The following is a 23735-nucleotide window of genomic DNA, read 5'->3' on the forward strand; positions in this document are numbered from 1 at the left end:
TCTAGAGTATTCATGTTCAGTTGGTTCTTAAATAAATCCCAGGTTGCACAAACCACCTTGTCATTCTTAACTGCATGTTAGATTTTTACGAGACTGAGAACAAACAACCATTTAAAACAATTTATTTCTTGTGATAAAATATCGTTTCAGACAGATTGTAGATCTTGTGGTACAATTCAAATGACAAGATCCAGAAGTCCTCTGCCACCTCAGTCTAGGAGGCTGGTGCACTTTTATGCTGACACAATTACTGGGTTTTGTGCCAACTGACCACATTCTCTGATATCTCTAAGTATTGTCACTGATACAAATAGCTACAGAGCTTAATCTTTTTCCGTATTTATTTTTAAATAACACTTTCAAATTGTCACACGATGTAAATTAAAATCTAATTCGATTTTTGCATTCCTTAAATTACTTTGTGTATTATAAACACAGACATTTACATATATACAACATGATGTGCATATGCTTCTACACATGCACATAAGAGTTATCACATTTTCTTTATATACCTATGGCTTCACAGCTCATATGTTCTAGAAACCTTTTCTAACTAACAGATTGTGCTTTTCAAGTCATTGGAGGGTTTGCAAATAATATTTCGCCAAGTTATTGACCTTGTTAAAAAAAAGTGGTTGCAGTGACCGCTGACATGACCGGTGAGAAACAGTATCATCTCCATTGTCCTGACTAGACATTCAAAAGTCCTCATGTTCCATCAAATAGCTGCAACAAGCACACAATTTTCACTTCATATTAAAAAAAAATAATCCTTCACAATGTGTAAAAATATGTTTAAGAAGCATGGTATTTCAATGACAAATACAATCTGAATATGCTTTGAATCTAGCAAATCCCTTTTGAGGATAAAACAAATACTATGTATTTTCTTGATTCACTTGGCCTAAAACAACCATAATATCACTAGACTCATTGCAATGGAGTGGTTGTGTAAAAGTCAAAAACTAAAATCACAATGAATAATCACATTTTATCATGTCTTAGGAACTCCTCTCACATTTCCCCCAAATTCCAAAATGATAATGTTCACCCGAAGAGATGAGTCAACCAGACAATCACTCACTTAAGTATATCAAACCACTCAAATTCCATGTCCACCATCTGGTGAATTAATGAAGATAGGGTCGTTCTTCTCTCACTCAAGCTCTTTGTTATTGGTTTGATCCCTCCTAACCAGACAGATTACAGTGGATTTGCACACTGATAAAAATCCTTCATATGAAATTGGAGGGGTTGAAACTGAGGTTCCCCTTGGCGTGGTTCATAACGTGGTTCAGGTGTATCATGGCACGGTCGTATGCCGTGTGTACAGACTTGCGGACGCTGGGCTTCTTGCCCTCCATCAGCCGCAGTTTGTCCACTGTGTCATCCATCCCCATTGGCAGCAACTTGTCCCGTGGGAGCCATTGCCTGAAAAGCAGCAAGAAGGTTCAACAGAACAATAAATGCAATAGGAAGGAAACCTCTTAGACCAGCTCTATTTTCCTGGACCCATTAAAAAGTGTCCTAGGGTAAGGAATGTTTTTTTTTTTGGATACAATAGCAGGGAATCAATAGACACACACATCAACTATCCAGCAACTATGTGACTTGTCATTCAGCAGAACACTCATCTTTACTTTCTTACCAGGTCCTTTTGGTGTCGAAGAACAGCACGAGGTAGTGCCTCTCCCCTGTCGCTTTCTGCCTCCGCTCCCCTAGTTTGAGCACGTCCCCAGGAGGCACGGGGATGGGGATGCCGTTGTGAAGAAGCCCTTCCTGAGGCATGTCAGGGTCAACAACCTGGGGAAATCAATTGGCGGTTTATGTATCCGGTTACTCTCTGTGCTACAACAACAACTGGTAAAGTCAAACTCAACGACATCTAAAAGATGGTAACTTGTCAACCGTTACGTGTGCCAAACCAAAAACTCTTGAAAATCAAGCCAAGTCTATTGCAGTGCTTTCAGAAAGTGTTCACACTCATTTTCACACTCAAATTTTGTTGTGTGACAAAGTAAGATTAAAATGTATTTAATTGCCATGTTGTGACAACGATCTAGACAAAATACTCTTGTTCGTGTGGAAGAATGTACTTTTTTTAAGTTAAATGGACAAAACACAAATATATTTTTATTACATAAGTATTCAACCACCTGAGTCAATACATATTAGAATCACCTTTGGCAGCAATTACAGCTGTGAGTCTTTCTGGGTAAGTCTCTAAGAGCTTTCCATGCCTGGATTGTACAATATTTGCTCATTATGCTTTTTAGAATTCTTCGAGCTTTGTTACGTTGGTTGTTGATCATTGCTAGACAGCTATTTTCAAGTCTCGCCATATATTTTCAAGTCGATTTAAGTAAACTGTAACTAAGCCCCTCAGAAACATTCAATGTTGTCTTGGCAAGTATCTCCAGTTTGGCCTTGCGTATTAGGTTATTGACCTGCTGAAAGGTGGATTTGTCTCACAATGTGTTGGAAGCAGACCAGGTTCACCTCTGGGACTTTTTATTTTAATCCTAAAAAAACTCCCTAGTCATTGCGGATGAGAAGCATACCCATAACCTGATGGCGCCACCACCATGCTTGAAAATATGGGGAGTGGAACTCGGTGATGTGTTGTATTTGCCACATTTTTTTGCAGTATTACTTTAGTGCCTTATTGCAAACAGGATGCATGTTTTGGAAGATGTTTTATTCAGTACACGCTTCCTTCTTTTCACTTTTCACATTTAGGTTAGTATTGTGGAGTAACTACAATCTTTTTGAGCCATCCTCAGTTCTATCACAGCCATTTAACTCTGTAACTGGTTGAAAATCACCATGGTGAAACCCCTGAGTGGTTTCCTTCCTCTCCGTCAATAGAGTTAGGAAGGACACCTGTATGTTTGTAGTGACTGAGTGTATTGATACACCATCCAAAGTGTCATTAATAATTTCACCATGCTCAAAGGGATATCCACCCATCTACCAATAGGTGCCCTTCTTCGCAAAGCATTGACAAAACATCCCTGGTCTTTGTAGTTGAATCTGTGCTTGAAATTCACTGCTCGACTGAGGGAACTTACAGATAATTGTATGCGTGGGGTACAGAGATGGGGTAGTCATTCAAAAATCATGTTACACACCATTATCGCACACAGAGAGAGTTCATGCGGAAAGTATTCAGACACCTTGACTTATTCTAAAATGTATTAAATATTCGACAAAGCGAAAACATGTTTTTAAACATTTGTGCAAATGTATTAAAAATAAAAACAGAAATAGCTTATTTACATAAGTATTCAGACCCATTGCTATGAGACAGTGAATGTCAGAGCAAAGACCAAGCCATGAGGTCAAAAGTAATTATCTGTAGAGCTGAGAGACAGGATTGTGTCGAGGCACAGATCTGGGGAAGGGTAACAAAACATTTCAGCAACATTGAAGGTCCCCAAGAACAGTGGCCTCCATCATTCTTCAATGGAAGAAATTTGGAATGACCAAGACTCTTTCTAGAGCTGGCCGCCCGGCCAAACTGAGCAATCGCCGGAGATGGGCCTTAGTCAGGGAGGTGACCAAGAACCCGATGATCACTCTGACAGAGCTCCTCTGTGTAGATGGGAGAACCTTCCAGAAGGATAGCCATCTCTGCAGCCCTCCACCAATCAGGCCTTTATGGTAGAGTGGCCAGACGGAAGCCACCCCTCAGTAAAAGACACATGACAGCCCACTTGGAGGCACCTAAAGGACTCTCCAACCATGAGAAACAACATTCTCTGGTCTGATGAAACCAAGATTGGCCTGAATGCCAAGTCTGGAGGAAACCTAGCACCATCCCTACAGTGAAGCATGGTGGTGGCAGCATCATGCTGTGGGGATGTTTTTCAGCGACAGGGACTGGGAGACTAGTCAGGATTGAGGGAAAGATGAGCAGAGCAGAGTACAGAGAGATACTTGATGAAAACCTGCTCCAGAGCGCTCTGGACCTCAGACTAGGGTGAGTAGGACAACAACCCTAAGCACACAGCCAAGAAAAAGCACGAGTAGCTTCAGGACAAGTCTCTGAATGTCCTTGAGAGGACCAGCCAGAGCCCGGACTTGAACCCGATCGAACATCTCTGGAGAGACCTGAAAATAGCTGTGCAGCGACACTCCTCATCCAACCTGACAGAGCTTGAGAGGATTTGTATAGAAGAATGGGAGAAACTCCCCAAATACAGGTGTGCAAAGCTTGTAGCGTCACACCTAAAAAGACTAATAGCATACCTAATCGCTGACAAAGGTGCTTCAACTTAGTACTGAGTAAAGGGTGTGAATACTTATGCAAATGTGATATTTCAGTTGTATTTTCTTTATAAATTTGCAACCAAATGTTATATATATATATATATATATATATATATATAGGCTTGCCATAAACGAAGGGGTTGAATATTTATTGCCTCAAGACATTTAAGCTTTTCATTTTTTTATTAATTTGTAAAAAATAATAATAATTTAAAAACATAATTTCACACACTTTCACATTATGGGGTATTGTTTGTAGATCAGTGACACAATCTAAATGGAATTCATTTTAAAATGAGGTCGTAACAACAAAATGTGGAAAGAGTGAAGGGTTGTGAATACTTTCTCAAGGCACTGTAGGTACATGCAATGAACTAATGACATAACTCATGTTCTCTCACCATTGCTGGGTATGATGGATATCCACGACACTTAGCCCAGACCAAGTCCAGTGGTGTGAGCTCTGTCTGACTTTCAAAGGGCAAAAGAATACTCATCCCTGAGGACAAAGACAAGGGATGTTTAACTCAAATTGACATGGATTTTTTTTTATATATCATGAAATGATTGGCACCCTGGATAAAGATGATCAAAAAAAGACAAATAAATAATACAATTATTTTATACTAATACAACTGCTCAGAGAGAGATTTTGTTTAACAAGTAATACAAAAAATCATTTTAAAAAGATAGGGGTCAAAATTGGCACCACTGTTTTCAATACTCTGCAAAACTCCCCATGCGATGATAACGGCATTGAACCTTCTAAAGTGTTTTATGAGATTGTAGAACGCATCTTAGGCTATTCTTCCATACCAAATCTTACATTTCTTTGTGGAATTGGATGTGTACTAGGGGTTGTCATCTTGCTGGAAGGTCCACTTCCAGCTAAGTTTTAGCCTCCTGGCAGGGGCAACAGGGTTTTTGGCTAAAATGTCCTGGTACTTGGTAAAATTCATGATGCCATTGACCTTAAGAGTCCCAGGACCACCGGAAGCAAAATAGCCCCAGAACATCAAATACCACCATATTTTCCAGTAGGTATGAGGTTATTTTCTGCATTATTATTTTTTATTCCCACATCAACCCCACCACTGGTGTGCGTGGCCAAAGAGCTCAATTTTCATGTCATCTGACCATAGCACCGGTTCATTCCAAGTGCCAATGCGTTTAGCAAACTCCTGGCGTTTACATTTGTTGGTTGCTCTCAAAGGCTTTTTTTTCTATCTCATGTTAGCTAGCTGATATTTCTCTGTCAAATCACAGCTATGCCAAGATAGCAAGAACTAGTGTCTGGAATGTGTTTCTTGAGACACTCGTTCTACAATGCCTTGCTACTCGCTAGTCTAATCAAATAATGTAGCTAGCTAGTGGAACCAACTCCAGGCACGGTCTTACTGCCAGCAAAACCTGTAGCTAGCATTGGCTGTAATACCTTTCCTGGACATCTGATTGTTGAACAACTTCTACGGAAGCCCATTTTCACTAGAGTAGCCATTTCTTGATCAATATGTGCATTAGTGCTCTGCTATCCAACCCGAGCCTGACAGACCCGACATTATGCACCGGGTTAGGGCCGGGTAAGGCCTGGGTTTTTGTTCTCCATCAATAACTGGGGTACGGGCAAGGCATCACTAAATTGATCACTAGCATTTTGAAGCAGAGCCATTTGCTCGTGCTCTGACTAAGATCATAACGTGGTGTCAGAAGTGCTTCCACCTCGTCAAATATAAGACAGGAGAGAAGTTCCTTGAGTTTTGTCAGAGTTTAGAATGACGATAAGTAGCTACAGCTAACTACTCGCTCATCTCTCTTCATTGAGCAGAGCAGCCCAAGCGAAGACGTTGCTATGGCGACTCAGAGCACCATGAGCAGAGCGCGTTGCACCTAGGGAGCGAGTGACAGACAGAGAGGAGCAAGTCATGGATTTACTAAAGGAGGAAGTTATTTCTGATTTGTGTCGTACATTTGGCAGAAGCAATCGGCCCTGGGTATGCTAGGGCCTAAACGTCGCGGGCATGGGTAGGACATGAGCATTGCACGTCAAGCTACTGCAAAAGATACTTGCGTTGTTTGTGGAATTTGTTTTGCATGGCCTGGTGCGCCGGGTCTGCTCATTTTCGACCATTCCATTGGTGCTCCTTAGATGAGGTCTGCACCCGCTCCGGGCACTGGGCCACGCAAAGCGAACACGCCCAGTCTTTCCCAGAAAACACAGTGCCCCCTACGTCTTTATAGGCAAAAGGGGCATGAATTGTTAACATCATTTTAACTCAAACCCTCAAGTAAATCATGATGCAGACAAGACCGACATGATGACCAAAATCATCCTATTTAAACTTTGTAGTCAATTTTGAAACTAGAATAAATGTTTGACTCATATAGCTGCAACATAGGCCATTTTCAAAAGGAGAAGTTGGTTTTCATGGGAAGTTGACCTTTAATAAGTGTGTTATTGTTTTAATAGCAAAAGAATGTTTTGCCTGAAGGTCAACCAACATTTTTCTCTTTTCATTTGTAAGTTCCCATGGTGATGGTTGACAAAGGGATTTTACATGGGTGTGACCTCATTTTTATACCCCAGTGAAACAAGAAGCCATGGAAGACCACAATACGGTTCCTTAAACTGAGATTAAATTGAAAAAGTAGAATGTTAATGCAGATTTGATTTATAACACTCTTTAGAGAGGTGGCAATCATGTTGACCCCTATCTTTGAGAGAGAAAAAAAGTATTACTTTTTCTCTGAGCAATTGTATTAGTATAAAATAATATAATTTCCCCCCCAAAAATGTAGCATACAATATAGCTTGGTATTTGTATTCTTTATTTTTTGCTCATCTTTATCAAGGGTGCCAATCATTTTCCGCCCGACTGTATACATCCATATTTGCGAAATCATAGCTATTATGTCTGACCCTAAGGTATGTGGTGCATGGACACACTCACCTGAGCCTCCATTCTGCCTCTCTGGGACTTTAGCCAGAGCTGGTTTACCACGACTGCGTTTGGGTAGCAGGGGGGCACTACATCCATAGACAGAACAAAGGGAAGATGCATGTTATTTCTGAATATATTCCACCTTGCAAATCAGAGCATCGGGTGTTCAGAGAGATTCTCACCTGTGTTTTTGGTCATTGGATGGTGGGTCTGAGGAGTCCTCTTTGTGCTTTCCCAGCCCATTTGTCAAGCCTAGAGAATACAAATTCTGTTAATTGATGTCGTCATCATTATTATCTACCCTCTCTTCCCATATTCAACCCTCACAAATAAAGGGTGAAGACATGTTTTCCTTTATAGTAAGTAATAACTTCTTAATACAACCACATACAGCTTTTCTTTTTTATTTAACCAGGTAGGCCAGTTGAGAAGTTCTCATTTACAACTGCGACCTGGCCAAGATAAAGCAAAGCAGTGCGACAAAACAACAACACAGAGTTACACACAAACAAACGTACAGTCAATAACACAATAGAAAAATCTATGTACAGTGTGTGCAAATGTAGAAGAGTAGGAGAGGTAAGGCAATAAATAGGCCAGAGAGGCAAAATAATTACAATTTAGCGTTACAGATTCACTGTACTGTACACAGCCATCGGTAAGCTGCTCTGACAGCTGATGCTTAAAGTTAGAGAGGGAGATATAAGTCTCCAGCATCAGTGATTTTTGCAATTCATTCCAGTCAATGGCAGCAGAGAACTGGAAGGAAAGGCGGCAAATGAGGTGTTGGCTTTGGGGATGATCAGTGAAATATACCTGCTGGAGCGTGTGCTACGGGTGAGTGTTGCTATGGTGACCTGTGAGCTGAGATAAGGCGGGGCTTTACCTAGCAAAACTTATAGATGACCTGTAGCCAGTGGGTTTGGCGATGAATATGAAGTGAGGGCCAGCTAACGAGAGCATACAGGTCGCAGTGGTGCGTAGTATATGGGGCTTTGGTGACAAAACAGATGGCACTGTGTTAGACTGCATCAAATTTGCTGAGTAGAGTGTTGGAGGCTATTTTGTAAATGACATCGCCGAAGTAAAGGATCGGTAGGATAGTCAGTTTTGCGAGGAAGGATGCATTGTTAAGAAAACTCGGTTTATTTTGGATTGGAGATGCTTAATGTGAGTCTGGAAGGAGAGTTTACAGTCTAACCAGACACCTAAGTATTTGTAGTTGTCCACATATTCTAAGTCAGAACCGTCCAGAGTAGTGATGCTAGTCGGGCGGGAGGGTGCGGGCAGCAATCGGTTGAAGAGCATGCACTTAGTTTTACTAGCATTTAAAAACAGTTGGAGGCCACGGAAGGAGTGTTGTATGGAATTGAAGCTGGTTTGGAGGTTTGTTAACACAGTGTCCAAAGGGCCAGATGTATACAGAATGGCGTCGTCTGCGCAGAGGTAGATCAGAGAATCACCAGCAGCATTGATATATACAGATAAGAGAGTCGGCCCGAGAATTAAACCCTGTGGCACCCCCATAGAGACTGCCAGAGGTCCGGACAACAGGCCCTCCGATTTGACACACTGAACTCTATCTGAGTAGTTGGTGAACCAGGCGTGGTAGTCATTTAAGAAGCCAAGGCTATTGAGTCTGCCAATAAGAATACGGTGATTGACAGAGTCGAAAGCCTTTGCCAGGTCGATGAAGACGGCTGCACAGTATTTTATCGATGGTGGTTATGATATCGCTTAGGACCTTGAGCATGGCTGAGGTCCCCCCATAACCAGCTCGGAAACCAGATTGTATAGTGGAGAAGGTATGGTGGGATTCGAAATGGTCGATGGTCTGTTTGTTAACTTGGCTTTCGAAGATTTTAGAAAGGCAGGGCAGGATGGATATAGGTCTATAACAGTTTGGGTCTAGAGTGTCTCCCCCTATGAAGAGGGGGATGCCCGCGGCAGCTTTCCAATCTTTGGGGATCTCAGACGATACGAAAGAGAGCTCGAATGAAATGACAGAGCAAATGTAAATTAAATGTTTTGTATCTACCATCCTCTTTGACGAGATGGAGGGGCTTGTCTGCCTCGCTGTCAGAGTTGGACCCTCTGGACCTCAGGTGGTGGGATGACGGTGAGGAGGGTGTGGGGGGAGGGGCAGGGTTGGAGAGGGCGGTCACACTGGGAGGTTTTGGAATGGTGGGGGTACGGTCCAAGCCATTGGTTTTACCCTCAGTGGTCCGTCTGTTCTGTAACTGTGCCGCCTTGTTCTTTGCGAGTCTTGCTCCATTTTTAGCTTTCTTGAACAGAACCGATGTACGACGGCCAACTCCAACCAAAGGACAGGCGTTAATGGGAGGACTGGGAGTTTCCAAAGGAGAGACCTCTTGAGAAGCCGCCTCCTGTTTGCACGGTGTCGGTGTCTCCCCAACTTCAGCATCATCATCACTCCGCCCGTTGCCCCCACTACGGGAGGATCTCTGGCGCTTGTAGGAGCGCCCTGGTGACCTTCGCCCTGTGGTCACTAGGCCCAGTAAGGGTGGTTCAGGCGGGGCATCGCCTGGCAGGGGGGACGACACTGGGCATGAAGGCTCTAGTGTTGGTGGAGAGTCATCTACAAGAAGGAAACATGCATTTATCACTTTGTTAAAGCTCAGACACACCTGTAGAATTGTCAAATGTTTGACTACCGACATTACTTAGCACTTTTGAACAGTGTGGGCAAATAATCTCTTTTGTATTCACACAGCAAAGATCTTGAAGTCGTCAGCCACTCAGCCTTGTTAAAATACTCCAAACCAGAAGGTGGCAGTAGCGTTGTTTGGCAATGCATATCCATGTTTATTGCTTATGGTCTAGATTCCAAGCTATCTGCACTAATGTTGCTATTTTGTAGAAAGCCCTTGTTGTTACTAGCCAGATGGCCACCTAGCCAGATGACGAAGAAACAATTGAATTCACCATAATCCCATGCTGCCAGTGCCAGCCCATAGGCAAATGTTTAGTTAGCTAGCTAACGTTAGATGTATATATTTTTGGCTCCCCCACGTGGGAGTTTGTGCTCTCTGATTGGCTCAAAGTCAAGTGGTTAGCCACTGACGAGCATTGCCATTCTACAAGTAGAATCGGTAGGTTCGTCGCTGCCGGATCGGCACACAGCAGGTACCGCTTTTGTTCTAGCAAGAGAAGGACCGGCCTCCCACTGTGATAAGTACCTGTCGGCAGTCTATCGGCAGTGAGATTTTCTGTGTGTTTCATGCTTTTGGGCAGGGGTTCCCAAACTTTTCACTCAGACATTTTCTTGCAATTCTATACATTTTGCCATGTCTAATGTTTATTCATGTGATATTTGAGTGACTCAAACATTACAACAAAATCTCTTTATTTAGCCATTTTACATATAAAACCTTATTTGTTCATCAAAAAATGTTGAATAACTCACCACAGGTTAATGAGAATGGTGTGCTTGAAAGGGTGCATATAACTCTGCAATGTTGGGTTGTATTGGAGAGTCTGTCATAAATCATTTTCCACACACATTCTGTGCCTGTATTTAGTTTTCATGCTAGTGAGGGCAGAGAATCCACTCTCACATAGGTACGTGGTTGCTAAGGGCATCAGTGTCTTAACAGCGCGATTTGCCAAGGCAAGAAACTCTGAGCGCAGCCCTATCCAGAAATCTGGCAATGGCTTCTGATAAAATTTTCACAGAACCGCTTGTTGTAATTTCAACGAGGCTCTCTTGTTCAGATATCAGTAACTGGACTGAAGGCAGAGCATGAAAGGGATAACGAATCCAGTTGTTTGTGTCATCCATTTCAGGAAAGTACCTGCGTAATTGCGCACCCAGCTCACTCAGGTGCTTCTCTATATCACATTTGCCACGGTCCGTAAGCTTGAGTTAATTTGCACACATAAAAAATCATACAATGATGAAAAGACCTGTGTGTGGTCCTTGTTAATGCAGACAGAAAAGAGCTCCAACTTCTTAATCAGTAATGAAAACGTTAAGCTCATCTCTAAATTTAAAAAAAACAGGTCAATACTTTGCCCCTTGATGACCAGCACATTCTGTATGTTGTAAAAGCGTTACATGGTCGCTGCCCATATCATTACATAATGCAGAAAATACATGAGAGTTCAGGGGCCTTGCTTTAGTGTCCTCACTGTAGTGTCCAAAACGTCTTCCAAGCGTTCAGGTATTCCCTTGGCAGCAAGAGCCTCTCGGTGGATGCTGCAGTGTACCCAAGTGGCGTCGGGAGAAACTGCTTGCATGCGCGTTACCACTCCACTATGTCCCCCTGTCATGGCTTTTGCATCATCAGTACAGATACCAACACATCTTGACCACCAAAGTCCATTTGATGTCACTAAGCTGTCCAGTACTTAAAAAATATCCTCTCATGTTGTCCTGGTTTCCAATGGTTTGCAGAAGAGGATGTGTTCCTTAATTGACACCTCATAAACATAACGGACATATACCAGGAGCTGTGCCAGGCCCGCCACGTTTGTTAACTTATCCAGCTGTAACGCATATAATTCACTGGCTTGTATGCAAAGCAGTAATTGTTTCAAAACATCACCTGCCATGTCAATGATGTGTTGTGAAACAGTGTTGCTTGATGAAGGCATTGTCTCTGTATAGTTTTTTTGGCCTTTTCCCCCAGCAATGTCCCAGCCATATCCGCGGCAGCAGGAAGAATGAAGTCCACCTCAATAGTATGGGTCTTGCCTGTCCTAGCCACTCAGTAGCTCACCATATCAGACGCTTCTAGCCCCTTCTAATTAATGGTATCTGTTGCTTTCATACATGTCTTACTACTCGAAAGTCATCTTTATTCTCGCTCAAAATTGTCATGTTTTGTTTGTGAAGGTTTCCCACGAGAGAGTAACAGTTTATGTGATTGGATGTTGATTATTTGACTAGGCTACCTGTATTTGACATTGTGTTGTTATTTCGCTGAACACTAGATGGTTTATTAAACATTTTGCCATTGAAACGAGGCTACTCAGGTGAGAAAAAAACCTCACCCAAATGTATAGCCTCGTTGGAAAATATAAATGTGCTGTTGAAAATGTGAAGACATTTTTTTTAAATAAATAAATGTGAATCACATGTTTATTTGGCGTACACTCAACGGCATTGTGCGTACCTCACCCAGTTTGGGAATACCTGCTTTAGGGTAATATCAGAATTGCACAACAACAAATCAATAATTTGACTAACACATCAATTCTAGAAAGATTAGTAGGGTTGGAAAGCAACAACAAAAGTAAATCTCTTCTCTTACCTGTCCCCGGGGTAGAGGCTGATGTTAAAGGACCGTTCTCCACATTGCCCTTCTCTCCCTTTTCTTCTTCCCCCTCTTCCTCGACTTCTTCTTCTTTCCCGTTGAGAGACTGTGAGCGCTGCTGCTTGTGTCCGATCGTGTTGATCTCTCTGCGCAACAGCCGGATGCGTTTGGTTCTCCCTCCACTGGAGCGCATGGACGCCACCATGTCCAGCTTCTCCAGCAGGGCCTTCAGCTGCTCCTCTGTGGACAGGTGGAGCCTGTTGTCTGGGTCCAGGAGAGAGTCCACTGTAGAGAGAACACAAAAAGAGGAGAAAGAGAAGAGAGACATGAGTTATGATTGTGAAGCTTTATTCTCTGGATGCCATTCCACGGCCAACCCACGGCCAGCTGTGCTCACCGTCCTCCCAGGTGCATTGGTAGAAGCCGTGCATGTTGGGGAAGTCTGGGAGGTGCATGCCCGTGCTGGGGTCCAACCCGATGCTCTGGGCCTGTCTGTGGGCGTGGCGGAGGACGGCCCCTCCCACCTCCCGCAGATGCAGGGCGGCTCGGTGGAACGCGGTCTCCTTTGAGTTGTACCTCAGGCAGTTGGACACCATGAGGTTGAAGTCGCCCTCCAGGTCTGCAATGGAGCAGTAAGCATGGGCCTCCAGTTTGGCACGCATGCTGGACAAGTCCATGGGCTTGGAGATGAACTCCAGATAGTCCGGGACCTTCAATTAAAAACATACAAGTGAACAAACTTTTCAAGAAAGAAGCAGGTGAGAAAAGCATTGCTAGAGGCTGAATTGTAAAGCAATGCAGAAAAAGACCAATCTAATCTTATCTAACTCTACTAACCTCTGCTAGATTCACAGGCTGAGAGAAGATCTGTGCCGTGTCCTTCTCCTGAAGCTGGTCGAGGGTGGAGCGCAGCAGTATTAACGCAGGGGTCAACTTCAGCTCCAGAGCAGCCTGTTGAAGTTTCATCTGGAGGGAGAATGAAAGGGTGCAGAGTAATTTAAGGAAAGCAATTAGACAGATACAGTGACTGTAAAAATTGAATATTTTCATACGTCATATGCAAATGGTAACTCATGATTATACAGTATGTAAAATCATGGCCACCCCCAACTGACAAAAGTACCTGCTCTCTCTTTAGTCGCTCTCTCTTGCGAATGAGTTCCACCAGGAGCCGGGCTCTCTCCAGGTCCTGCCGCAACTTCTGCCAGTACCGTAGCTCCTCCCTTGCCGCACTAAGCTTCTCATCAGGCTCCCTCTGAACACATGCAAACACACATTTTACATTTCACTATCAACACAAGATCTATAATTGACATTAAGTCGTCGTTCCCCCCCCCCGTATTTTCCTGACCTGCTCAGCAGTCTTGTGAGCCTGCAGATGCGAGTGCAGGCGCCGGATGAGAGGCATGCCGTTTCGGGATTGACGTTTCAGCAGCCAGTAGTTGTGAAGCCTCTGCATGAACTGGTTCTTCCTCTGGACAGCAACCCCAGTGCAAATCTTGTTCAGCCTGTTCATGACATTGCAATAACTGTTATTCATATTTTGGCATCTTTCCACTGTATAGTGTATTAATAGTTAGTACAAGGCAGTTGTACTGTTCCATTAAACATACATTATTATTAGGCTATAAAAATGTGCTCTCTAAACTGAAGATCACTCAAAGCAAATATACCGGTAGTAAGAAGACAAAAGAGAAGAATTCTACTGGGAGTGTTGTGTTGGTAGAAGGGGTGTGGGAGGGCTGACCTGTGAGAGGGGATCTGAGGCACCAGCAGCACAGGCACAGCGGAGCGACGGGTCGTCTGACCTTTCTTCTTCTTCTGGCCCTTGGGAGTCTTTTTACTGGGTAGGGCCAAGGGGCTCTGAGTGTATGACCTTTGACCTCTGTTCCCCCTTCCTCCCACCAGCCTCCCCTCCACATCACCAGACCCATCTCGCCTTAACCCGACAGGGGAGTGATTCTCACAGAAGGCAGTTTTCTTTACAGAGAAGGTGGTTCCGTTGACCCCGGTCTCTCGGACCGGGTCGATCTTCATGAAGAGGCCAGCCTTCTGGGCACAGGTGACATGGAAGGCCCGGTAACAGTTGGCCTTGTGGCACTGGATGGACGCGCCCCAGCCTTTCTGCTTGCACAGGTGGCAGGTGAGCTTCCAACGGGCTGGGGGGATGTTGTTCACCCCCTCCACGGGCTCCAGGAACACCGTGTTGGCAAAGCACACCTCTGGGATCCATATGGCACAGACTACGTGGGCCCAGCGTCCATCACTAGTCTGTTTGAAGGCACCTCCCCGGTTGGGGCAGAGCACACAGTCCACGGGGCGCGAGGGGGACTGCAGACAGCAGCGGCACAGCCACTGGCCCTCAGGAATGTAGGGCACACCGTAACACTCCTGGTGGACGGCCAGATTGCAGATGTCACAGAACAGGATGACGTTGCTGTTGAGACACTCGTCGTCCAGGCAGACGCAGCAGAAGGCATCCTCGTCTATGGCACTCTGGGACAGGGCCTGGCTCCGTGACTCCAGGATGGACTCCCTCTCCAGACGGTCGATCAGCAGCTCAAAGGTATCCGGGGAGACGGAGGCGTGGCCATCAGACACCCTCTTTTGGTTGACCATCTCCAGCCAGGCCAGGTCCTCCTCGTCCATGTCGTACTCTGCCTCACAGTCCTGCTCCTCTCCTGACTTCTCTATGAACCGGTAGTAGGACGCAGGGAGGGGAGGTGCGGCTGAAGGACACAGGGAGTCCAGCACGCGGAAGGTGGGCTCAGGGAGAGGGCTTTGGTGGGAAGGGTGCTGGGAAGGATCGGTTTGGCTTTGCGTGTGTTGCTGACCGCCAGAACGTCGGCTCAGGTGAGATGAGGTTTTGCTCTCCCTCCTGCGGCCCTTTGGGTTGGGAGGTTTGCGCCCTGGTCTGGCTCTGCTCTGGGTTTGTTCGCTGTTTTCTTTGTTACTGTTGCACTCAACAATGTCCTGAGCCATCATCTCATCCTCTGTGATGACTGGCAGAGGGTCTGTGATGTTGATCCTGTGAAGCCTTCCATCCAGGTCCACCTCCACCATCTTCTGGGCCTGAGCATAGGTCAAAGTCTCTCTAGATGGAGATAGTTGCAGTCTGTAGGGGGAAGGCGGCCGCGGCCGAACACTGGAGACCCTGCCCCTTCCCCTTCCCCGGCCCCGGCCCATCTCAAGCCCAACTTCTCCAGCACTGCATCCCCGCCTCCGCAGCCTCCTCATGGGGGTCTAGTTTCCTAGAATGGAGAGGGTGAGGGTGGAGTTATGCAACAAAAAAAAGAGAAAACAAATCTGTTGTTCAATTCTGAATTGCACACTAAGTCAATCGAGGAACTAATTAGAAGGTATCCTTCATTTGAAATGAATAGCACATTAGGATAGAGAGACTATAACTTAGATGTATGTGAGATAAGGAAGACAACCCACCAGAGTAGATTTGAAACAGTCAAACACCAACTTATCAACATACAGTAGCTAATGCACTCACCAGTGCCAGCCTGCTGCAAGTTTGTGCAAGAGAGATTCACAGGAACATGCACATTACATTTTCTGGTCAAAATAGGGCAATTCAACGGTAATTGTACTGAGACTCAGATTTTTCATTTTTTAAAATGTATTTAACCTTTATTTAACTAGGCAAGTCAGTTAAGAACAAATTCTTATTTACAATGACGGCCTATCAAAAGGCCTCCTGCGGGGGACGGGGGCTGGGATTAAAAATAAATAATTAAATAAAAATATAGGACAAAACACACATCTCGACAAGAAACACAACACAACACTACACTACATAAAGAGACCTAAGACAACAACATAGCAAGGCAGCAACACATGACAACAAAGCATGGTAGCAACACAACATGACAGCAGCACAACATGGTAAACATTTCAAATGTATGCCAAACAAAAAAACATTAATTTCAAAGTATAACAAACCATACAACTCTGCAACTTTTACACTGACATTTTTTACAAAAACATTTAATGGAAGAACTGTGCAGATGCAAAGTTTCGTAACAGAATTTCTGTAAAATCTCCCTTGCTTTTTACGTGACATTTTCAAAAAAAACTCTTAAATATCTGCTCCGAGTTAAGATTCAATGATGTCTGCTATGACATGACACCCTGAGTTTGAAAACATATCTTTGGTAATTAAACTACAGTAAGTGAGGTGGATTTACACCCGGTAACAGAATTGCAGAAACAGAATTTCAACATGGGTCCCTGATCTGTACTATACAGAAATACATAATTATGTATAGTTCATGGTGATGTATCCTAAATAGGTAAACAAACATAGAAATATTTAATATCCTCCTTTGCATATTTGGGCATTATTCTACACATTGGCTATTATTTTAATGAGCTCCGCGGCCAAACAACACCAAATTTGGTTGGTCCGGACGAAATCTGAACCAATCATAGACCTCTACGTTTCACATGTTTGGAGATCAAAGTACAGCACAGTACAGAACAGTGGAGTATAGTCAAGTAGAGTACAGTTCAATACCATACAGTAGAGTACAGTAAAGTATAGTTCAATACAAATAATTATAGTGTAACCTACCCATGCTTGTGTGCTCTACTGTGTACAGTACAGAATTCTACTCCACTCTATAGGACTGTACTATACTTTTCCTTACTGTACTGTGTTCTACTGTACTGTAATGTACTATACTACTTTCTTAACTGTACTGTGCTCTACTATAGTCTACTGTCCAAACTAGACATCTATGATTGGTTCAGATTCGTTATGGACCAAAATGTATGTGAGTGAGTGGTTGTCCAGACTTTTCACACTCTTGCTTAGACCACCAGACGAGAGAAAGAGAAAGAAAACAGTTCTGCTGAACATAAGCCAGTGGAAGGGAGGACAGTAACAGGTCACCCAAATGTGGTGTGACTATTATGATATTCCCATTGTAGCCAAATCAATTGCAGAAATTCCGTTAACAGTGTTTGGGGAAATTCTGTTACTGATTTAGTAACATAATTGAGTTTAAATCACTTACTAATTCATAAACTAAATTTGTATGAGTAAAAACGGACTAATTGATACGTCTACTTTTACTTGTTACTTCTGTTAATTTTCTTTATCCTCCCTAATCATGAGGGAGAGAAATTTGAAATGATCTTAAAGATATGTGGGTTTTTGGTAAAGGATATTCAAGACACAAGGCAATGTTTGTTAAACTTACAGAAGACTAAAAAAAACATATACTAATCTAACTGTTGGTATTGGTTGGCAAGGGTATTTTTATTTAACCTTTATTTAACTACGCAAGTCAGTTAAGAACAAATTCTTATTTTACAATGACAGCCTACCCCTCCCCTAACCTGGACAACACTGGGCCAATTGTGCACCGCCCTATGGGACTCACTATCACGGCCAGTTGTGATACAGCCCGGGATCGAACCAGGGTCTGGAGTAACACCTCTAGCACTGAGATGCAGTGCCTTAGAATGCTGCGCCACTCTTTACTTCAAAATTGTGTTTAATTTCTAATACCTTTTAAGACTTTTTCTGGTAGATGTTTTCTAAGAAATCAAAGGCTTTAATTATTCCATTATAATTTTGGGGACTGAAAATGGTTGAACAATGTATAGGGTCTTCATACCCCTTGACTTATTCCACATTTGTTGCATTACAGCCTGAATTCAAAATGGATTTTAAAAATAATAATAATTCTCACCCATCTACATAATAACCCATAATGACAAAATGAAAAAGTTTCTAGAAATGTTTGCTAATGTAATGAAAATGAAATATACTGAACAAAAATATATATGCAACAATTTCAACGATTTTACTGAGTTACAGGTCATTTAAGGAAATCAGTCAAGTGAAATGAATTCATTAGGCCCTAATATATAGATTTCACATGTATGGGCAGGGGTGTTGCCATGGAAGGGTCCGGGAGGGCATAGGCCCACCCACTGGGGAGCCAGGCCCACCCACTGGGGAGCCAGGCCCACCCACTGGGGAGCCAGGCCCACCCACTGGGGAGCCAGGCCCACCCACTGGGGAGCCAGGCCCACCCACTGGGGAGCCAGGCCCACCCACTGGGGAGCCAGGCCCACCCACTGGGGAGCCAGGCCCACCCACTGGGGAGCCAGGCCCACCCACTGGGGAGCCAGGCCCACCCACTGGGGAGCCAGGCCCACCCACTGGGGAGCCAGGCCCAGTGAATCAGAATGAGTTTTTCCCCATGAAAGGGGATGTAGAGGTCCTGGGGTGACGTGGTTAGACATGGTCTGCAGTTGTGAGGCCGGTTGGACGTACTGCCAAATTCTCTAAAACGACATTGGAGGTGGCTTATGGAAGAGAAATGGACATTCAATTCTCTGGAAACAGAGGGTTCCTGAGTGGTGCAGTGGTCTAAGGCACTGCATCTCAGTGCTAGAGGCATAACTACAGACCCTGATTCCAAGCTGTATCACAACCAGCAGTGATTGGGATCCCCATGTCAGTAAAAATAAAAATGGTTCTTAACTGGCTTGCCTACTTAAGTTAAAACAGCTTTGGCAGACATTCCTGCAGTCAACATGCCAATTGCACGAGCTCTCAAAACCTGCGGAATTGTGTTATGTGACAAAAACTGCACATTTTAGAGTGGCCTTATATTGTCACCAGCACAAGGTGCACCAGTGTAATGATCATACTGTTTAATCAGCTTCTTGATATGTCACACCCATCAGATGGATGGATTATCTTGGCAAAGGATGCTCACTAAACAGGGACAAACAAATGTGTGCACAAAATTGGAGAGAAATAAGCTTTTTGTGCATACTGAACAATTCTGGGATCTTTTATTTCAGCTCATGAAACATGGGACCCATGCTTTACATGTTGCATTTATATTTTATACAAGAATATCTCATTTACATAAGTACTCACACCCCTGAGTCAATACTTTGTGGAAGCACCTTTGACAGAGATTACAGCTGAGTCTTTCTGGGTCCAAGAGCTTTCCACACCGGAATTGTGCAACATTTGCCCATTATTCTTTTCAAACTTCATCAAGCTCTGTCAAATTGTTTATCGATCATTGCTAGACAACCATTTTCAGGTCTTGCCCTAGATTTATGTCAAACCTGTACTCAGGAACATTCACTGTCTTCTTGGTAAGCAACTCCAGTGTAGATTTGGCCTTGTGTTTTAGATTACTGTCCTGCTGAAAGGTGATTTCATCTCCCAGTGTCTGGTGGATAGCAGACTGAACCAGGTTTTTTCTCTAGGATTTTGCCTGTGCTTAGTTCCATTCGGTTTCTTTTTTTCTCCTGAAAAACTCTGCAGTCCTTAAATATGCTTGAAAATATGGAGAGTGGTACTCAGTAATGTGATGTATTGGATTTGCCTCGAACTTGACAATTTGTATTCAGGACAAAAAGTGAATTGCTTGGACACATTTTTTGCAGTATTTCTTTCGTGCCTTGCTGCAAACAGGGTGTATGTTTTGGAATATTTGTATTCTGTACAGACTTCTTTTAATTATGTCAGTTAGGTTAGTATTGTGAAGTAACTACAAATTTGTTGATCCATCTCAGTTTTAAAGTCACCCATTGGCCTTATGGTGAAATCCCTGAGTGGCATCCTTTCTCTCCGGCAGCAGAGTTAGGAAGGACGCCTGTATCTTTGTAGTGACTGGGTGTTTTGATACACCATCCAAAGTGTAATTAATAACTTCCCCATGCTCAAACATATATTCGATGTCCGCTTATTTTATTTGCCCATCTACCAATAGGTGTCCTTTTTTGCAAGGCATTGGAAAACATCCCTGGCCTTTGTGGTTGAATCGGTGTTTGAAATTCACTGCTCGACTGAGGGACCTTACAGATAATTTAATGTGTGGGGTACAGAGATGAGGTAGTCATAAAAAACAAAAAAAACTATTATTTCACACAGAGTGACCATGCAACTTATGTGACTTGTTAAGCACATTTTTACTCCTTTACTTATTTAGGCTTACCATAACAAAGGGGTCAAATACTTATTGACTCAAGACATTTCAGCTTTTCATTTTTATTAATTTGTAAAAATTTAGAAAAAGCATAATTCCACATTGACATTATGGGGTATTGTGTGTGGGCCAGTGACAAAACATCTACATTTAATCCATTTTAAAATTCAGACCAACACAACAAGTGTGGAAAAAGTCAAGGGGTGTGAATACTCTGAAGACAATATATATATACCTTAAAGTCTAAGAGATAAGACACTTAGCTTTTATTTGACATGCTGTTATGAACTTCACATGTTCGTGCTCCTGGGACCTTTCACATGGAAATGACCAATAGCCACAAAGCAGAAGAGACATTAGGCCTACTGATTTGCAATCAAACAAATTATCACAGATTCATCTCATATCAGAAAAACAATAAAAGCAATTTGGTAGCTATTATAGTCACTGAGGTATGATTTACGGAGCGGAAGGTAGCCTAGTGGTTAGAGCATTGGCCCAGTAACTGAAAGGTTGCTAGATCGAATCCCCGAGCTGACAAGGTAAAAAGCTGTCGTTCTGCCCCTGAACAAGGCTCTTAACCCAATGTTCATTGTAAATAAGAATTTGTTCATAACTGACTTGCCTGGTTAAAAAAAAGAAAAATGACAGCAGTTTCTATGCTACACATCTAACTAACAGCCTAGTTTACATCCAATCACAGCTCGAGAATATTCCACACTTCTATATGTAACCAATCAACTGCTCGTATCTTCTATTTTTTTGCTCACATAGTTGGGTTGCAGGGCGCTAAACACCAAACCGACCCGACTGTCAGCCATTTTATCCATACAACATTTGCAGTCACTATTATTGTGAACTGATAAGCAACCTATAAAACAGTGGCACCATAACTGGGTTAACACGGTCCATAACTAGAAGTATCATTTCGGCTAGAATGCCGCAATGTGTGTCCTCGTATGTGTCCGCAGGCTACGGACCCTTCAAACACAACTCTAACGCTAGCTAACGTTTTAACAAACTAACGTTACTATTTGATAGCTAGCTTGCACAGGGCACATTTAGCTCGACATGACGAGCGCCATATTTTATGAAGCAAAAACAAACAAGTCAGCCAAAATGTCGGAAGTGTTTACCTTGTTTAACGTGATCCTATGACATGCGCGAGCCAGAGAAAGATAACGTTAGCTAACGTTGAAATACGACCGACATGCTAGTAACAAGCTATGCCATTGCTACCCGGTAATTTCAGGGGCGACAGCGTCATCTTCAGCACTTCAGTCCTCCATGGTGACTTCGGACAAAATGCTCAAACTCGACCTGCTTACATATCTGTGATTTAGACGTCTTCAACTTGAAATGGCTACTCTAAATGGCACATACAATAACGTAAGATGTGTCAGATTGATGTAGCTAGCTAGCTACCTTGGGTTGTAGCTAGATATTCAGTCAAGATGGCTTGAAAAAAAAACGCCCCTTTGGAGAGAAAAAAAAAAAAAATAGCACAGCCTAATTTTACCGTGTACACTACGCGCGTTCGATTATGATTGGCCAACACAGAAACCCCATTGCATCGAGTTGGAACGGGACAACACATTATCGCAAAGCGTTGAGAAAAACTACTCGACCTCTCTTGCGCGCCTTGTCTTCATTATCGACGGACAACAGTATTTGACACCTGTTACATTCAGTTCAGTCCACACACGGTGCTGCTTAGAAGTTGTATTCCTTTGAATAGATACTAAATAGGTGAACAAGGTGCACAATGTAGGCTATGCCTATTTATCGGTTATTTCTGCATAGTTTCTGAACTTGTCACAATGTATTCCATATACAAAAAAAAATAGACAGATTTCGTGAAGGGGGTAATATCTGCAGGCAAGAGTTTGAAACTTAAGAATAATAGCGGTATGCAACTGAACCAGCCAGCTCCATTCACTGTTTATACTATAAACATTCCCACCCTCTTTCGTTTGTTAATTTAACAACAAAAAACATGTGCCCCTTTCTTTTCTTTATTCTTTGTTCTCCATACCATAGAAGCCCATTCCCGCCACAAAATAAAATATATCTGACTACTAGTTAAAGGGAAAGGGAAGGGGGATACCTAGTCACGTGTCAGAAACGTGTTTTCCGCATTTAACCCAACCTCTCTGAATCAAAGAGATCCGAGGGGTTGCCTTAATCGACATCCACGTCTTAGTTATGAGATAGTAAGGTATAATTATGAGCAGTGTTGTAGTAAAAAAAAGTAAAAAATACTTTAAAGCACTACTTAAGTAGTTTTTTGGTGCATCTGTACTTTACTTTACTATTTATATGTTTGAGAACTTTTACTTTAACTTAAAATCAAATCAACATGGTTAGCAGATGTTATTGCAAGTGTAGCGAAATGCTTGTGCTTCCAGTTCTGACAATGCAGCAATATCTAACAAGTAATATCTAACAATTCCACCACAACTACCTTATACAGCCAAATCTAAGTAAAGGAATGGAATAAGAATATATAAATATAAATGTATGGATGAGCAATGTCAGAGCGACATAGGCTAAGATGCAATAGATAGAATAGAATACAGTATATACATATGAGATGAGTAATGCAAGATATGTAAACATTAAAGTGGCATTAAAGTGACTAGTGTTCCATTTATTAAAGTTGCCAATGATTTCAAGTCTGTATGTAGGCAGCAGCCTCTCTGTGCTAGTGATGGCTGTTTATCAGTCTGATGGCCTTGCGACAGCTGTTTTTCAGTCTCTCCATCCCAGCTTTGATGCACATCACCTTCTGGATGGTAGCGGGGTGAACAGGTAGTGCCTCGGGTAGTTGGTACTTCACTACATTCCTAAAGACAATTACCTACTTTTTACTCCATACATTTTCCCTGACACCCAAAAGTACTCGTCACATTTTGCACGCTTAGCAGGACAAGAAAATGGTCCAATTCACACACTTAAAGAGAACATCCCTGGTCATCCCTACTGCCTCTGATCTCACTGACTCACGAAACAAATGCTTCAATTGTAAATTATGTCTGAGTGTTGGAGTGTGCCCCTGGCTATCCGTAAATTAAAAATATTTGCTTCACATAAGGAATTTGAAACAATTCATACCTTAAATGTTTTATTTTGATACTTAAGTACATTTAAAACCCAATACTTTTAGACTTTTACTCAAGTAGTATTTTACTGAGTGACTTTCACTTGAGTCATTTTCTATTAATGCATCTTTACTTTTACTCAAGTATGACAATTGGGTACTTTTT

At 42.8% G+C, this 23735-nt stretch overlaps 1 protein-coding gene across 1 annotated transcript; it reads right to left on the bottom strand.

Moving 5' to 3' along the window:
- Positions 1 to 105: 105 nt before the first annotated feature.
- On the bottom strand, positions 106 to 21937 carry brpf3a (bromodomain and PHD finger containing, 3a). The gene is made up of 13 exons (XM_024426708.2): positions 21606 to 21937; positions 14241 to 15744; positions 13845 to 14001; positions 13617 to 13748; positions 13331 to 13459; positions 12891 to 13203; positions 12491 to 12778; positions 9253 to 9813; positions 7397 to 7466; positions 7224 to 7300; positions 4677 to 4774; positions 1652 to 1806; positions 106 to 1434 (listed from the first exon to the last, which is right to left on the bottom strand). The coding sequence occupies exons 2-13, from the start codon at positions 15728 to 15730 to the stop codon at positions 1239 to 1241; spliced, it is 3666 nt and encodes a 1221-aa protein (XP_024282476.1). The 5' UTR covers positions 15731 to 15744; positions 21606 to 21937; the 3' UTR covers positions 106 to 1238.
- Between the last annotated feature and the right edge of the window lie 1798 nt (positions 21938 to 23735).

Source organism: Oncorhynchus tshawytscha, linkage group LG07 (genome assembly GCF_018296145.1).
Source record: "Oncorhynchus tshawytscha isolate Ot180627B linkage group LG07, Otsh_v2.0, whole genome shotgun sequence".
NCBI classification, from domain to species: domain Eukaryota; kingdom Metazoa; phylum Chordata; class Actinopteri; order Salmoniformes; family Salmonidae; genus Oncorhynchus; species Oncorhynchus tshawytscha.

What these genes read in the sequence shown, in the direction of transcription:
- brpf3a (XM_024426708.2), bottom strand. Translation starts at nt 15,730, where the DNA reads ATGAGGAGGCTGCGGAGGCGGGGATGCAGTGCTGGAGAAGTTGGGCTT. An exon ending in AGCCTGTGAATCTAGCAGAG is followed by an intron (nt 13,204 to 13,330) that starts GTTAGTAGAGTT and finishes TTTTAATTGAAG; the next exon opens with GTCCCGGACTATCTGGAGTT. An exon ending in CCAATGCACCTGGGAGGACG is followed by an intron (nt 12,779 to 12,890) that starts GTGAGCACAGCT and finishes TTCTCTCTACAG; the next exon opens with TGGACTCTCTCCTGGACCCA.